Consider the following 17,409-nt stretch of genomic DNA (forward strand, 5'->3'; position numbering starts at 1 on the left):
GACCCCACGCGTCCGTTTCCCCCTCCAGGTGCCGGCGGCGGCGCCGTCCGTGAGGAGGGGCACCCCCCGGACACGCGTGCCGCCTCTTCGGACATGCCACCACACCACCCTGCATGTATGAGGGCCCGGTGCGACGCTCCGGTGGCATTGCTACCCCCAGTGCCCCCGTCCCGCCTAACCCTGTAGCGTTTGACCACGCGATCTAGCCCTTTGACTTTGTACGGACGGGCTTTGACCAGTGGACCTCCCCACCCGGTTGTGTTAGGTCAGCCCATAGGAACACTCTGGAGCAACATCCGGGCCAGACCCACAGCAAAATCCCCTCCGTGTAGACCCGACGCATCCGTTTCTCCCCTCCAGGTGCCGGCGGCGGCACCGTCCGTGAGGGGGGGCACACCCCGGAGCCCCAAGACGGGCGTCTACGCATGCATGAACACTTTCACATATGCATCGGGACCCGTGTGATGTTTCGGTGACATAGTTACACCCTGAATCCCCCCACCAACTAGAATTCCTTCCGTGTCGACCGTTTCCCCCCTCCGTGACACGGCGATAGCGACGTTCGTAACGGGGGGCAATCGATATACCATCGGGTATGTTTTTTAGATAAGGCATAATTATCTTATACAAAAACAAAAACTAAAATAAAGTAAAAATAACAAAATAGAGTAAAAATAAAAAAATTAATTAAAATAAACGTATGCCGACGGCAAGGCCGTCGGCATATCTGTGGACACACGGAGGTTGTCCCACGGATCGATGACGTGGCGTGGCACACGGATCGCTAACGTGGCAGAGGGGCCTATGCCGACGGCTTTGCCGTAGGCATACCTCTGCCACAGATATGCCGACGGCCGCCGTTACCGCCCGTCGGCGTAGGATCAACGCCGTCAAATGGTCAGCGCTGACCGGGCAGGTGGGCCCTGGCTATGCCGACGGCCTGTCCTATGCCGACGGGCCCCGTAGGCGTACCTCGGGCGGTCCCGACGGCCTTGTCTATGCCGACGGCCCCATCGGCATAGATGAATGTATGCCGACGGCTTTTCTACGCCTACGGCCTTTCCTTGGCCGTCGGCATAGGTCCATAGATGCCGACGAGTGCTGTCGGCATAGATTTGGCCGTCGGCAACCCTAGTTTTTCTGGTAGTGAGATTGGTTGCATACCAATTTTCGTTTCCAATCACATAAAAGGTTGCCAAATGTTGGCAACTTTGATTTTACCAAATTTTGCTTGTCAAAGATTGATAGCAACCCAATCAGCCTCTAGTTAACGAACAGACCCTGTAATAGTCCGTTGGTTTAGAATTTTCACAATGGCGTGGTGGAGGTTTAGTAAATCATTTGACACCAAGTACCATTGAAATTCATGTAAGATTTTATTTCTGAGCTCTAAAAATAAACACTACAATTTGTTTTTGCAATAGATGAACAATTTCTTATAACACCATGCTGAATATGTTTTTAGTTATTTATGAACAACTTTAATTAGTTAATTCTCCGTCGACTGAGCGCTAGTCGCTCCCATAATATGCATGACATGCTCTTAATTTTACGACACTTATATGTTGTCTTACTGTTATTTTAGATCCCTTTGGAAAGATGGAAAAGAATATCCAGGTCAATGACTCGTGGACTCCATCTTCTCACCGCCCGACCGGCCTGTGGCACGTGTCATGCCCCTTCTATGTTTTGACTTTTGAGAGTTTGCATCGGTTGGTCCTAGTGTTTTGAGCCTGCTCACCACATATGCCACATCACTATACTGCCAAAAACTTGTAGGTTGCTCACCACGTATGTGTCATGTGGAATCGGTTGGCCCTAGCTAGTGACGCATGTATGCATCATTTTGGTGATTATAGGGAGAGCAAGGATTAGAGGGAGTATGGACTTAAGTTTTCTAGCGTAGTAAGAATTGTTCATTTTGGAGTTCGGATGATACATGTGTAGTTTAACGTCGCATGAATGGTAATCGCTCTATCATGTGACCAGTTGGTGACGAGTAACCAACAATATCAAATGACTTCAAAGAACTGATAGAGCGGTTACCCTGTGACGTCAAACTACACCATGTGACACTTATCATTTGGATAGAACAATCGTTCTACTGTATTTTTTGGTCAAACTAAAAAATAAAGTTAAAATGGTACAAAAGCAAAAGAACAAAAAAATCAACAAATGCATGCCAGCTCTAGGGATCATGAAGGAAATCTAGTCTAACTTAGAGATGTATTATAGAAAAAGTCTAACTTAGAGATGGTGTTCGACCCAAACTTGAAGAGCTTCTAGAGAACAGGCCTTCCTGAAGTGGCAAAATGATTGACACGACCAGAACATTTACAAAATCCTTCACTAAATTGACATATACTTTTGATCGAGTCTAACATGAACTCATTACATTGACTTCTCATGTAGATCCGCTACTACTCTAGAACACAAGATTATCGTCAAAGGCCGGCAAAACCCTTGTCATGAGATTACGAAAAAAATCAAAGGAGGAGAAAGGCCGGCTCATGGTGCTACTATGTTCCTCCTGTTCCTCTGGAGCTTTCTGTTCCTCCGGAGCTGCCGCATCCTCCTTGTCTTCTGCACCGGCAGTGGGGCATGTGAACGGCTTCTCAAGCAGATTCATGAAGTGCGTGAAACCTTGCCCCTCATTTGCTTGGGTCTTCTTTCTGCACACGAAGCTCCCGTCAAGAGGGTGCAAGATCTCAAAGCTTTCTGGGCAAAATGTACACAAGGTCTTCAAGTGGCTGTGGCGCGGCTTCTTATCTGTCGATAGTAGAGAACAAACGGAAGAAAAACATCTGGTGAGAATCCGAAGAGATGATTGTTTTCTCATGGCGGTTAAGGTGGTGGTCGCTGCTTACCGACGATGGTGCATGTTTCGACGGCCGGCGCGTCGGAGCTGCGGTGGCTGTAGCGCAGCTCCGCGAAGAAGTGCTCGTCGGTGACGGTGTCGCTGACAGTGTTGCGCCTCCGTTTGCCGCTGACGATCTTCCTCCCGCGAGCCACGAAGCTGACGTGGACCCAGATGTGGCCTTCGAAGCCCACGTACGCGGCCATCAATGGCTTGATGGGGACGAACTCCGAGCCCGGGTTGGTGGCGTTGTAGTGGCGGAGGGCGTGGTGGACGTGGCCGATGATGGAGGCGTCGCGCTCCCTGCAAATCGATCCAGACATCACCGTTAGCAAACAGCAATAGGTTGACGGACTCGAAGAGCTAAGCAAGGAGAGAGACGGCCGGATTGGAGTCGGATATCGGAGAACGTACTCTTCGGTGCGCTGACGGCAAGGCGTCGACGCCGGTGGCTTGCCGCAGCCGCACATGGAGCGTTCCTGGAGCGTCTGCTCCTCGCGGTGCAGGTCGTGCACGAAAGCCGGCGGCGGGCCGTCCAGCTTCCGCATCATCACCCGCGCCATCGACGACAGTGCGGATCCCATTGATGACGATGGAAAGATCGAGCGAGTGGGCATCCTCTTCTTTTCTTCCATCGAGCCTCTGGAGAGCTGGGAGCTTGCTAGTAGCCTAAGTCGTCGCAACTCTCGACGGATCTCCAAGAAGTCTCTCTGCTTCGATCGGTATGGTCTAGTGCACCGTGGGTACGTGCGTATATATATTAGGGATCAGACGCAGGGAACATGTGCAACCCGACTCGGCCTGGATCACGGACCCGAGCAACCGAATCCTATGGCAAGTCGGACACCCGAACAAGCACACCCAACCAAATCCTATGGCAAGTCGGACACCCGAACAAGCACACCCGTCCCGTCAACCTTGGCGCTGGCGGTCGAGGAAGTCGTTGCGAGTGAGCGGCGGTGGTGGCTTGCCGGCCGGGTTTATTTATAGTAGAGGTCCGAGATGTTCGTGTGGCCTGATGCTTATTGGCTGGTCACGCCCATGCATGGAGCTAAATCGGCACAACTTCTCTAATACGCTCTTCAATCATTAGCCTTGGTCCTGAGAAGAGAGAAGATTGCATCTTTCCAGGCTCAAGGGCCTTCGTTGATCTGCAGCGCATCCATCAGCGGATCAATGGGGTCGTCGCGCCGGTCCTCCGCCGTCACCGCTGCCGCCCTTGTCCTTCTGCTGCTCCTTGTGTCCACCGGTAAGTAGCTAGGCAAGTCTAGCTTGATCCACGATTGTGATACAGCATATATAGGGGGCATGCTTCCACTAATGTCTTTTTTTGTTGAAAATCACTAACGTTTATTTGTGTGTTATTTGCACGCATGCAAAAATAACAAAACAACAGATGTCATTTATTTTCTTTCAAACTAAAAGCTACAAAAAGTTGTACTCAATTTATGATCTGTGATAATTGTTGGCCTTGCCTCGATGAGGGCTTCAAAACTAGAACCTATGTTTGGTATGTTAAAATGAAATTTCATTGGTTTGAAAAGTTAATGATACACATGATTGTAGGTGATATATTGTAGATCTTTCAATAAAAGAGCAAAACTCAACAAGGAGCAAAAGGAATTGGTGCATAAGAAATAGTCAAGAATCAATGCAAAAATTGAATCAAGTGAGAGTAGCGTGTTTGATTCATTAGATGGTTGGAAATTGAAAGAACGATGAGAAGTACTCCCTCCGTCCCAAAATAAGTGTCTCAACTTTGTAAAATTGAGACACTTATTTTGGGACGGAGGGAGTAAAAGACTGTAACAAGTGGCCAATCATAATTGTGCTAACAAACATGTTGTGTTTCGTATAAAGACTGGGTCCTTTTCGACGAAGGCATGGATAACACCTTTTCTTTATAATGTGGAAAGAAGCTAAGATTATATGCTGCATAACCATTGACTCACTTATACTTATGATTGTACTCCCGACGGACATCCCGGTTATCCATTCGAATAATTAAGGCAAGATATAAGCTCAGTTTTAAGTTATTGTATCCTTTGTACTCCCTGATGTTATAACTCCTCAACTTCAGGAACGGTATTATGTCACTCCGGCCAACTCTCGTAGATTCATTATGACACAATGCTCTCCTTTAGGCCCATAGAAGGTGAGGTGCAATCAACATTTGCACATCGCCATTAGAGAATTACACCACCATATAATCAGGCATCAACCTTTATTGCAATTCATATGGGCCTTAAAATTGGTTTTTTCCCGTGTCCTGAGGAAGGTACTGAATTACTAACGGGTCACGGACATGTTTATTTTTAGGGGCGTATTAATATGGATAATAATCCAAATGTATAATATTTCATCAATAAAACAAAAGCCTTCAACTAAAAGATATCAATTAACACCAGAAAATGATTACGAGGAACCGATCTACACCAATTGCATATGGATGATAGTGGAGATGGAGATGGGGATGTTGTTGTAGATACGGATGGTACGAATGATGATGATCCCCCATGTTTCCTTGGTATTGGTAACAACGATTGTTGTAGATACGGATGGTACAAATGATGATGATCCCCCATGTTTCCTTGGTATTGGTAACAACGATGGCGACGAATTTCCCTGTCGGAGGTGGCCTAATCAATAGAATCAGCCCTCGGGGGAGAAACTAGTGTTCCCTAGCAGCCGTCGCCGCCTCAAAAGACTACGCAAAAAATATCATGTCTCTTGAGTACAAAGGGGGTAATCCCAGTGTTTCCATGGTATTAGTGGTCGATGGTGACGAATTTCCCTGGCCTTAGGTGGAGTAATCAACATAATCAGACCTCCAGAAGAGAAACCAGGGTTCCCTAACGTCCACCGCCACCTCAAAAATTTATGTGAAAAAATGGCATGTCTCTTGAGTGCGAAGGCGGTACCCCTCAAAAGGAGAGACGAAGGGGGATCTAAGTGGGTCGTACAGCCATGTCACACATCCTCCTTCATGGGCCACATGAGCCCACCTCATGGGTCTCCTAGGCCTTCGTGTGCTGGGCCCACTTGGTTCTGCTCCTTTTCCTACATGTTGTTGAATTTTTTCTTTAGTCCTGGAAATGTCTTTTCATTTGTGTTCTTCTCCAATTTTCTTGTCTAGCAAGGCTTTCGGGCCCCTCCAATGCAATTCTGAAAATGCATGGAAAATAGAGATACAATAAAGTAACGGTGGTTGAATAGCCATGATAATGGAGAAAATTATCTTATAAAATTGTGATGCAAAACACATGTATCATTTACTACTGAATGATTTGTACAGTTGACCTGACATTATCACCATCAATATATTTGTCTTGTTTAAGAGATTAGCGGGTAAGTTTTGCCCCTACATGTGTCACCATGTACCTTTCAACACTTACACGTGTAAGCGCTAAGTTATGGAGATGTGCTACAATGATGACACTACTAGCTAGGTAGTGGCACTTAATTTAGATAAAGAGTTTACCACCAACATGCTACTGTCTTTGCCATAAAATTTACCAGGTGGTGTAGTTATAATGATGCTTAGTGTTTGTTATGTCATATTGGTGTGGTGATGTACTTCTAGTCCATGGTGATAAAGTTACCACAATGCATGGTGATAATGTACTTCCTGTGGTAGGTGATAACTTGTTACGCATAAAAATCGTCTGCATGGTACATTGTTTAGAACATATTTAATAATATAATAGACATTCTATTATTATGTTGTTCATGTATTGCATATTGTTTGGTCAAATTTATTAGGTGATATAGTTATGTTGATGGTTAGTATTGGATACCACTATAACAATAATGTATGAGACTGTGTGGAACACCATGAGGGCGACATAATTACCACATTGTCTAGTAAAACTTGTCACCATGGTAGTAAAAGGGTGCATGATAACTTGTTACAAAATTGATACGTAACTGATGTGTGATGCATGGTAACAAAAGGGTCAAAGATTTTTTTTTGTGGAAACATATCCAAGTGCGGTCTACTTTCAAATCCATCATCGATATTAATCCACTTGTAGAAAAAATATTATGAATCTGGCATATGATTTCATCTGCATAACATTTTTATCGTTTAAAATTTATTGATATCACCAATTTTGTTTCTTCCATGTGTGGCCTTATCAAGTATACTTCTTTCTTTGTGCGCATTTAGCTATCTGATTCCCGCATACAACATTCTAAGATCATGCAAACCTGAAATTAATGCTTCATCCCAAGGACACACACAAATACACAATTTACGTATAATTATAAATAAATAGATAGATAGATAAACTATACTTGTTTAACAATTGTTGCACTTTTCTAGATAAACATGTCTAAAAAATAATTTGATGCATGATTGTATTGTAATTCTTCCTTGTAGAGGTGGTTATAGCCCAAGGATACAATAGAAAGGTGTGCTCAAAGCCGAGCAAGAGGTACAGGGGTCCATGCTTCATTAGCATTGATTGCAAACTTGAATGTGTCAAGGAAGGGCTCCCTCGAGGACATTGTAGTAGTTTCGCCGGTCAATGCCTATGCAGCCAAAATGGATGTTGAATAGAAATATACATTTTTAGTTTGAGAAAGACAATTTAATCAAGAAGAAATGATTATTCGATATGATGTATTGTATTTCTATTAAGAGTATATATATATATATCTTCATTGCTCTTCAAATCAGCATATGAAGACCAGGTCATCGTAGTTTGTTGGTCCACCAATAAGATAGCTCATGGACAATGAATTCAGACCCAAATTTATGCATAAGTAGAGTAAGATGGTTGCGGTCCGTGTTCAAGTTGATATGGGTTGGTATGCCACAAAGTAAGTGCATATTGAATGTAACATATCAATGACTGTGATATGTGGGGATTATTGCATGGTTCATTTAGAAATTGCACGATGTTCATATATATTTTGTATCATGGGGTATCTTGAATAAAGATTTTATAGGCCATGATGTCGAACTAATCACATACCTCATGAACGGTCTGAAACTGTGCATCATCAAGGGCAAAGCTAGATAAAAATAACTCAGGTGTACAATTTAGGAATCGACACAACGTCATATAGTTTCAACCAAAAATATACTGGCAATAATGTGATTGATAAGTCTTGCAGTAAAGAATTCCAAACAAAACAAATGGCACGCCATATGCTAAGAAAGAAGGGATGATTAATCTTATCAAAATAAATACAAAAGACAACCGGTACTAGAAAATATATCATCCAACCTAGAATCCTTCGTAACCTATAAAATTGACATAGAGACATCGAATATCCCCTGAATGGCGTACCCTGCAACATACTGAGTAACTTGGGTTAATCACAAATGTTTCACCAGCGGGTCACGGCCCCGAAGATATAAAGATATTGCCAAAACAAGGTCTCGAGACATTAATCATAGTAAGCTAGTAAAATTGTTCATATTTGTCCATGGTTGCCAAGAGCCTACAAAATAACTATTAGACCACAGAATATATCAAAACTTTAAACAAAGCCCGAAAGCGCTTAACTCCAGCAGCGGCACCAGAAAAAGTTTGATGGCATGCAAGTGCATAGGGTTTACTTGTAGCCTTTTCGAAGTAAGAGTATTGATCTCACACGAAGCACAAGAATTGAACTTTGTCCCTTATAGAGATTTATGGAAATGTGCCTGCAAGTTAGTTGTAGACATTTATGGAAATGTGCCTGCAAGTTACTTGTAGACACAATGTAAAATGAGGTGGAAATATAAATAGCATAAAAGAAGTAAAAGAGCACAACGAGGTGGATAAAGCGATAAAACCAACAAGCTGATTGATGCATTCTCGGGGAGTTTGGAATTCCCATTGGTATGTGTATAACGTAACATATGTGATTGCCTAGTTCTAACTTGGGTGCTTGAGCCACTCTTGATGTTTGTAATTGGGCTGATCTGAGTACAATATGTGTTATACTCGAAGTAGAATTCGTACCACGCACGCCACTACCGTAGTTTTCGCACTCCACTCTCACTAAGGTAATTAAGGGTTCCCGTGGACTCGGCACACGGGGAAGAACAAGAGGCGCACATTGGTATTTTGCATTACATGCCATAGCAAGATGATGTAACTTTTCAACAAGAGGCGCCAAAACAGAACAAGTTGATGAAGATTAACTAGCCATCGATGATGAGGATGAGCAACTCCAAGAAGATGCACAATAGGAAGTGTCCTACACCACGTACGCCGATATCAACAATCTCGGGGGCTCCATCAACAACATGAGCAAGCTTGTCGCGTCCCTTCAAGACACGTCCGTGACTATGGCCAACAACTTCTCCGAATGGAGCCAAGGATGGTTTCCGTACTACCCGCTGCCATAATATCTCCCTAAGTTTGGCCTTTGCAAAAGCTTAAACTTGGGGAGGTTACTTCCACGTCTACGTCAAGATATGGCAGAATTTATTATTAAGTTGTAATGGGGTTGTACTTCAGTTGGCTTGGCTTCAAACACTCGTGTTGGCACTTTACTTTTTGGTTTGTTTTTCTTTTTGCTAGTTGCAAATTCTTTTGAAAGCTAGCTTTGAAACACCCAAAAACTAAAAAAATAGAATAATTTTTCTTTTGCTTTGCTCTTTCCCTTTTGCCCTATATTTTGTTTGCATTCTTGTTTATATTTACACAACAAAGTTGATCTACGCCAGGCAATGAGGAACTTATCCTTAAGGAATAGAAGCATGGAAATTCATGATCATGAAGATATGTCCTACGACTTCCGCCTTTTGCACTTGAATTACTTAGAATAATCATAGTTGTATTATGTGTGAAGTATTCAAGTGGGAGTAAGTCTTGATAGTTAAAACAAAAGTTGTGTTCTTGTAGATAAAATAATTTAGTAATATGTGTTCTATTTAATCTAGATAATCAAACTTGTTGTGAGACTAGTTTTTTAAAGAAAGGGATATTAACAAAGAATAACCATGCATATGAAAAAGTCTCTAGAACTTGGGTGTTGAGAAAATTTGTAGGGAAGATGATATTAGTGATACTCAACCCCATAGTGTTAAATTTAATAGACTCAATACGACTTGTGGATAAAGTTGTCTAGAGAAACCAAGTTGAAAGGAGATTGAGATTATGTCAAAATATGGTTTTGCATTTTTACATGGTGCTTCAACTTCTCGCCTATGTCATGGTCTTGTCACTATATATGTGGTTACGTGTGTAAATGTGCGTCACCTCTCTTGATGTTATGTTGAGAACTACATTGGCAAATGAACGATCCATGTGAGTTTCAACTCGGATATCGATTATGAGTTTGTTAAAGTTCGTAGTGGTAACACTAAAGCGAATATTATCCAGCTTTCTCTTGAAGGATGTGTGTATGTGGAAGCGAGTACTAATCGCAAGAGCTCGAAAGAGACAACATATTGGCCCATAGTACTCAAACTTAAGCCACAACGATACCCTATGCATGTATCAATTCTTTGGCATAATCCCATCACTGGACAACGAAAGTTTCAACAAGCAATGGTTGAAAGAAGTGGTTGAGAGCATTGATGAGGAGACACTTGTGGGTGTTAGCGAGTTACTCTAGTGTCGTGTTGTCTTTACATACCTTTCACTCTCGTAATTTATGTTTTGATTGCTCAAGAAATAAAATTCCCTTCCGTTGTTCCTGTAAAAAAAGTGTTGAGCTACTTCAATATTTTCTATAGTGGAGCAAGATTTTTGTGTTAATTATATTTTCTACACTAACACTTTCATAATAACCATGCCACCGCTATAGAGCAAAGGGCTATCTAGGCATATCGATCGTAAATAACCTTCTCGTTATTCCAATTTAAACAACTGTGTTCCTTACGATTTTGGTTTCTATCTATGTTGCTCGAGAGCAATCAAGGTTTAAGCTTGGGGAGTTTGATGAGTGTACTTTTTATGCTCATCACACTTTTGTTTAACCCGGTTTATCTTATTAAATCTGAGATATTCCCTCTGATATTGCCACTAATGATTAATAAATGCAAGAGATTGTGAAATCCTCTCTTTATTTTGTTTCCATAGGAAAAGAAGTCATACAAGAAAAGAAGCAAAATGGAGAAATAAGAAATTAAATGAGATACGCACAAGAACAAACAAAGAGCAAGACAGCGTCTGGCACCGTGGTGTCCAACCCTCCAACTTATATGAAGGGATCCATACCAGAATCGCGAAGGAGCATCGCCAGAAACCTCAATCTCTGCAACAGAAGCCATTCACAAATCCTAGCTTCCAACATTTCCCATCTCATCTCCATAGCCACCACCACGACAATCCACCTTAAAGATGGCCATACTTGTAGGCAATACACTTTAAGACATATTATCAACAAAATTTTCATCTTGATGTCTTGTTCTGTGATTTTATCATGTGACCCGGTCGCCGTGTGTGATAAATTTGGTAAGTCAATGGGTAGAGGCATAACCTTGCAACCGGATGTGTTTGTATGAGGGGTCGATGAATGACTTTGAATGAACGTCATGTATGTGTAAAATAAAATTGTATCGCAGTTATCTCTTGTCTCTCTGACGTTCTTCGACCTTGCAGGTACCCATTATCCCAGAGTTCAATCAACGAGAGGTTAGGAGCATGGAGGAAGTGGAGCGCTATTCTGAACATGAGTGACTGAAATGTTTAGTACGGTAGCATGAAGCCAACCCTTGGGGATACATGAGGTCTAGTCATTGAACGACCAATGCTTTTGTCTGATTTATCATAATAACCAGGGTAACCTTGTGTGATGGATAGGGCCCACGGCTGGAAAACTGATTCTTGATGCAGGCGTGTTCCGGTGAAGACGTAATCTAGACCACAATCCCCACTTCGAGTCGTTGCAAGCACATCTTAACGGGTGTCTTCCAGAGCAAAAATTAAGATCATGAAGAACCCAATCAGAAACATATGGTTGTAAGAATCAAGTCCTCATACTGTTTTTATTATGAGTATCTTAGTAGCAAAGGTGATGACGATCCAGTCTAAAAACTATAATTTGATTCTCTCACAAAAACTTTGTAGAAACCCTTGTCACAAGTGCACATCCTCTTGTGGGTTCAATAGATCAGGGTCACATTTTACAGAAGAGGGACCCTTTTTGCTATTCATTATCGGATCACTAAAGGGACTCATCAACCATACATGTAGCTATTATGTATCTCTATAGGACAACAAAGTAAGTAAAAGCAAGCTAGTAAAAGGTAACATATACAGTCATGCTTTCAAACTGACTCTGGAACAAGAGTTGCCTACTGGAGACGTGTCGATCTAGCTCAAAGAAGGCAATGGCGCTGCCGGTCATGTGGTTGGGTGCACCCGTGTCCATGTGCCACTTGACCTCCTTCTCCTTTCCCTCAGCGCCAAGGAAAACCTTGGTGCGCTCCTCGTTGAGGTGGATGACTCGACGCCGCACTCTGATGTGGTTTGCTGCATGGGCGGAGTCGCGACCTGAGCTATGAGAAGTGCAGGCTCTTCGTCCTCAACCTCGGGAACCAGTGCCATGTCGATAGCCTCGTCCTGCTCCTTGTCGTGGCATTCACGGGCCCAAATAGCCCTTGATGCCACAGTACCAGCAATTGTCGTTGTGCTTGGTCCGGCCTTGCCGCCACCGGGGCACGCTCGCCCTGGCCCTTCCCGTGTTGCTTATTACCAACATTCGAGCCGTCACTTGAGGAGTCGTTCTGCTCGTGGCATCCGGCACGTGCTCGCCACTCCTCGGTGAGCGGCAGCTTGGTGCCTTCCTCCTCCTCGGTGTCCAGCTCATAGCGCTCCTCTGCCGCCTTGAAATGGCACACGATCTCCTTGATCGATCCCGTATCAAGATCAATGAGGTTGTCGATGGACACCACGAGCTACAAGTAGCGCTTGGGAACGATACCGGGCCACTTCTGCATGATCTTCTTGTTGCTGATAGGATCATCGAGCTCGCACCTTACATTGTCACCATGACCGATCATCACAGGGACCAAAACTCAAGGCTTTGATGCCACATGTTAGTCTTGGCTCAAGCTCACATGAGATAAAACTAGAGAGGGGGAGAAAGAGACGATGATTCCGTGTCGTGTTCAACCTACAACTTTTCTTCTACTTTCTCTATTTATTCAGCGATTATACAATGCTCTGAAAACAAAAAACTAGGCCACGTCCGAGTCGTGAGTGCTGCCACCCATCCCAGCACTCCTCACACGCCACCTTACATTGTTGCCATGACCGTTTAGATGTCGTGCCATCCCATGATCCGATCAGGGCGATCAATGATCAACCTAACAACTTAGGACCAAGTCGTAGCTAGGTTTTTTCTGCTATTAACAATTTAACTGAAGAACACTCACGAAACTGAATTCTAACAGCTACAACTATGACACTTTTTTTTAAATGGTCACCAAGGGGGAAGGCTCCCCACCTGGATATATTTCAAAGTGGCCATAATGTCATGAGATTAATCTCGTTTATAAGGAAAACCGGTGCAGAAACATAAACAAGTTGAACCCGTTTATGAGAGGAACCACGCCAAAGAATTGTACAACAAGGGTAGAAGAAGAAGAGAAACAAAAAAACAATGGACATCCAAGGCAAGGCACGCCTGGCTAGAAAACAAAGGACATCGCCACAAGGCATAAGTAGACGAGGGGAGTCGTCAAGGGATCACAATACCAAAACTTGACAAGCAGCCTAACGCACCAGACTGGCGTGCGTATCAGGCACCATGGCACAACAGAGGAGCATCCACATCAACGAGTGACTAGCACGGACCTTGACAGGGCACTCTGCCAGGGAAAATCAGGAACGATTAGCAGGTTAGAGAAGCATCTTGCGGCGTCATTGAGCAAAGATGAACCGAGACAGCGCCAAGAGCACGAAGCTCGCCGCACCACAATGGCAGAGACGACATCGAAGAACACCACCACAGAGGAACACATACCACCACCGACCCATCGGGTTGCACCACCACCACGAACATCCCCGCCGCAACACCCACACGTCAACCAAGCAGACCCCCAGAGGATGCCTTCAAGAAGGGTCGGGACGTCGGATGCGCCGCCATCAACCGCTCCAGGAGGACCTGGGCTAGGGGTTTCCCCCGAGGTCTCAACTTCCATTTTCATCTGACCAAGCAAGGTGAGCCTTGAACGTTGGTCGTCTGGTCGCCACCAACAACACCATGTAAAGGGGAGATGTGTCATACAGGAACGAGGTGGTCCAAAGAGGATCACACCCCGCTAACTCGGCTTCGGATGGCAGAATCGAACCGAATCCAAGGAATGACCGAGCCAAGATGACGTTGGCAGGGCCAGAACGCCGCGATCAATCCCTAAGGTGGATGCCCCACCGCGACTTGACACACCTCCTTCAACCACATGCAATTACAAAAGCTATCATTTGGGTCTTCACGATGACGCCTCCAAGGAGGAAGTGGTGTCGAGGACACACCACTACCATGGCGCCATCTGAACCGGCAAGGCCGATCATAGGTTTTCACCTGGATACCATGAAACAAGGCAGCGAGGGCGCCACAAGCTCCATGGTAGCACCTCCACGAGGAAAACGATGGACACCCGTTGCCGCCAGCATCGGCAAAACCGATGTGGGGTTCTCACCCCGAGCAAGTGCAAATCCCCACCACCGGGACAACAACCGTACCTTCGTGTGTAGCCCAGCTCTGTCAGACCCCTGCTGAAGCGTGCGAGCAGACGTAAGAGCAACTCCAACCGGCCTACCCAAAGGGGCGGCGATTTTGTCCACCATTTGTCCATTTGGGTCTGCCCGGCGGACACCCATGTCCACTTTCATGTTTGGGTCGACGCTTGCGCCCAACGTTGGCCCAAGCCATTTTTGAGGCCGCATGAAAATATACCGCAAATATATGTCTGCAAGTTTGAACTCAAATTCTTTGTATTTTCGTATGACCCACTGTAGTGATCTTGTTGTAATGTAGGAGTATATGTAAATTTCTATGTATGGGAATATATATGTCGCATGTCCAACTTCAGATATGAAAATATATTAGCCAGGAATCGGGTATCTTTACTGGTAGATTGTTGTTTATGTGAATGCGTCCTCGATGTGGCAATGAAATTAATGGTTTGAGGCCGTCTGCAGATGGAGCAAAACTGGGGTAGGATTCAGAAAAATACTCATGATAATGGAGGGGATGGTTCATCTTCGAGAACCAGGAACAAGATCCATTGGCTGGACCAACAGTGCACATGACAATGAAGAACATGGTAGTGGCAGACAGTTTTAGATCATCAGACTCTGTGTGCTACTTACGTGCGGTGCATTTATAAAAAAAATTGTTTTATCAATGCATCGAGACCTTATAACTTTTCTTCTCAGTTACAGTACCAGCTAGTGTCACCGTGCATGGCGGCCGGTTTCCTCTCCTACTAGTTGAACGCGGTGCAGTCTCGTCTGATCTCCCCGTCCTCGCCGCTCTTCACCCCGACCCTCCCGAGCTTCACCATGGCCTCCTTGAACGCCTCGAAGAAGAGCGTCTGGTTCCCGGCGAACCCCTCCACGGCCGGCCGCGACGCAGCGCCGTCGTGCAGCGCCTGGTCGGAGGCGAACAGCCCCAGGCCCGCGGCCAGGTTGGCGTAGTATTTGTTGTCGAAGACGGTGGGCGTGACGGGGTCCATGTCGACGGCGATGGTCAGGTCGACGTCCGGCGGGCACGCCGCCATCAGCTGCCGCGCGTACGACGGGCTCAACGACGGGTCCACCGCGCCGTGCCGGTAGAGCCGGCCGGCGAAGCGCTCGCAGTGGGAGAAGCCGACGGTGTGCGCGCCCGAGAGCGCGACCATGTCGCGCACGGCGAGGCCGTTGCCGTCGAACAGCGCGGTGATGGCGTCCGGCTGCATGTCCGGACCCGGTAGCCTGCCCGTGACGTCGCCGGCCTTGGAGACGAGCCCGTCCAGCCGGCCGAGCTCCACCTTCCAGCTCGGGCCCGACGACTGCCATTGCCGTGCACCGGCACAGGGATCAGATCAGAGAGAGACATTGTCAGGGACAGACAGGACACGACAGGAGGTGCAATTTAAAACATGGCATGGTTGAGATATATTAGTATAGAGCGTGATTGATCGCTAGTACCATGGAGACGACGTCCCGGGCGGCGAGGGCGAGGATGTCGGCACAGGAGACGACGCCGGGGCATGCCTTCTCGACGGCGGCCTTGGCGCGCACGACGGTGTCGAAGCCGTCGCCGGCGAGGGACTGGTTGTCCGGCGCGTCCTTCTCGGCGTCGTTGCTGCTTGACGCGATCATCACCGACGCGTCACAGCCCTGCCCAACAAAACATACCACCGCACCGCATGACCATGAGCAGTAAAAAGGTAGATCATCATCCTCAAACGACGTGGACCACGTGGTTGGCCACGTCGGACGCGGCAAAGCGGCCGGGTTGACAGGGAGGTCGTGCGGTCACATGGCCGAAGCGACGGGCGCGCGCGTGATCGCGGGAGCCGATCGAGCGAGCTTTGCCCACTCGCAGCCAGCAATTATCTGCCACTCTGTCTGACCTGATCTCCACCTAACCTCTTCTCACTGAGAAAAGTACTACTCATCAAGTGCAAAATGCTCTCTGCTTTGCTGGGACAGGCAGATTAATCAGCCAATTGCACTGTGATCTACTGTACTCAGGATGGGACCAATCAGTGCCTGGCCAATGGCTAATGGGGTCAGTGGGTCGCATCACTAGTGCAGGCAGGACAAGCTGCTCGTGCCGCTGAGCTGGAAACCGGAAAAGCAGCTGGCTGCCTGCAAGTTGCAGGTGTTTGCAATCTGCAAATGCAACTAGCTGCGACCGGAAGAAATCCCCTCTAGGCTCTAGCAGGGAAGAAAAGAATCCGATTCCAGAGAGGGTTGAGAGGAAGCAATGATGCGTGGATGGATCGATCTCAGCGGCGGGCGGCGGCTCACCTGGACGAAGCAGTCGTGGAAGAAGAGCCTGAGCGTGGCGGGGACGGTGACGAAGGTCGCCCTCACCTTCCTGGCCACGGCCGACCGCACGATCGACTCCACGCGCGGGCACGTCCTGCGGTAGTGGTCCGGCGACAGCTTCGCCTCGCCGCCGGACGCCGCCGCCACCACCACCACCGCCGTCACGGCGAGCAAGCAGAAGCAGCTGCCCCTTCTCCGCCGCTCCATGGCCCTGGCCCTGGCCCTGGAGCTCAGCCGCTCAGAGGTGCGGTGCTTGCGCGTGCGTGTTGGAATCGAATTTTGGTTTCCCGTGGGGAGAAGGCAGCTATAGCTACAAGCTGCTGGTGCCTCACTGGTCACTCTAGCTACAAGTGAGTGACAGTGAGAGGCGGGCCAGGGGACAGCCAAGATGGGCCTCCCTATGTATACAGCTTTCCTCTCTTCTTCTTTTTTTCTACTGAGAATTATTATAGAGATGATGATGATTGAGCTGAGGATAATGGAAGCTGGAAGCTGTATTATCTGCAATACGATTTGATGAAAGATATTATTCCCAGAGGATTTGTTCGTCAGTTATGCGAACCATTTTTAAAAGCGCGTAGATGACACTGGAAAGGGATATATTCCTGGCTCGATGCA

The 17,409-nt window shown here is 46.4% G+C and overlaps 2 protein-coding genes across 2 annotated transcripts in view; both read right to left on the reverse strand.

Annotated features, from left to right (window-relative positions):
* Window positions 1-3,420, reverse strand: part of LOC119309824 (4-hydroxyphenylacetaldehyde oxime monooxygenase-like) — a 19,297-nt gene extending 15,877 nt beyond the window's left edge. Inside the window, exons 1-3 of the mRNA XM_037585735.1 lie at window positions 3,272-3,420; window positions 2,868-3,160; window positions 2,462-2,769 (exon numbers count right to left, since the gene is read on the reverse strand). Coding sequence (XP_037441632.1) covers window positions 2,462-2,769; window positions 2,868-3,160; window positions 3,272-3,420 — 750 coding nt within the window. The remainder of the gene's footprint in view (window positions 1-2,461; window positions 2,770-2,867; window positions 3,161-3,271) is intronic.
* Window positions 3,421-14,993: 11,573 nt separating this feature from the next.
* Window positions 14,994-17,186, reverse strand: LOC119311022 (peroxidase 55-like). The gene is made up of 3 exons (XM_037586648.1): window positions 16,771-17,186; window positions 15,943-16,134; window positions 14,994-15,803 (listed from the first exon to the last, which is right to left on the reverse strand). The coding sequence occupies exons 1-3, from the start codon at window positions 16,996-16,998 to the stop codon at window positions 15,240-15,242; spliced, it is 984 nt and encodes a 327-aa protein (XP_037442545.1). The 5' UTR covers window positions 16,999-17,186; the 3' UTR covers window positions 14,994-15,239.
* Window positions 17,187-17,409: the final 223 nt, after the last annotated feature.

This window comes from Triticum dicoccoides, chromosome 5B (assembly GCF_002162155.2).
Source record: "Triticum dicoccoides isolate Atlit2015 ecotype Zavitan chromosome 5B, WEW_v2.0, whole genome shotgun sequence".
Lineage (NCBI taxonomy): Eukaryota > Viridiplantae > Streptophyta > Magnoliopsida > Poales > Poaceae > Triticum > Triticum dicoccoides.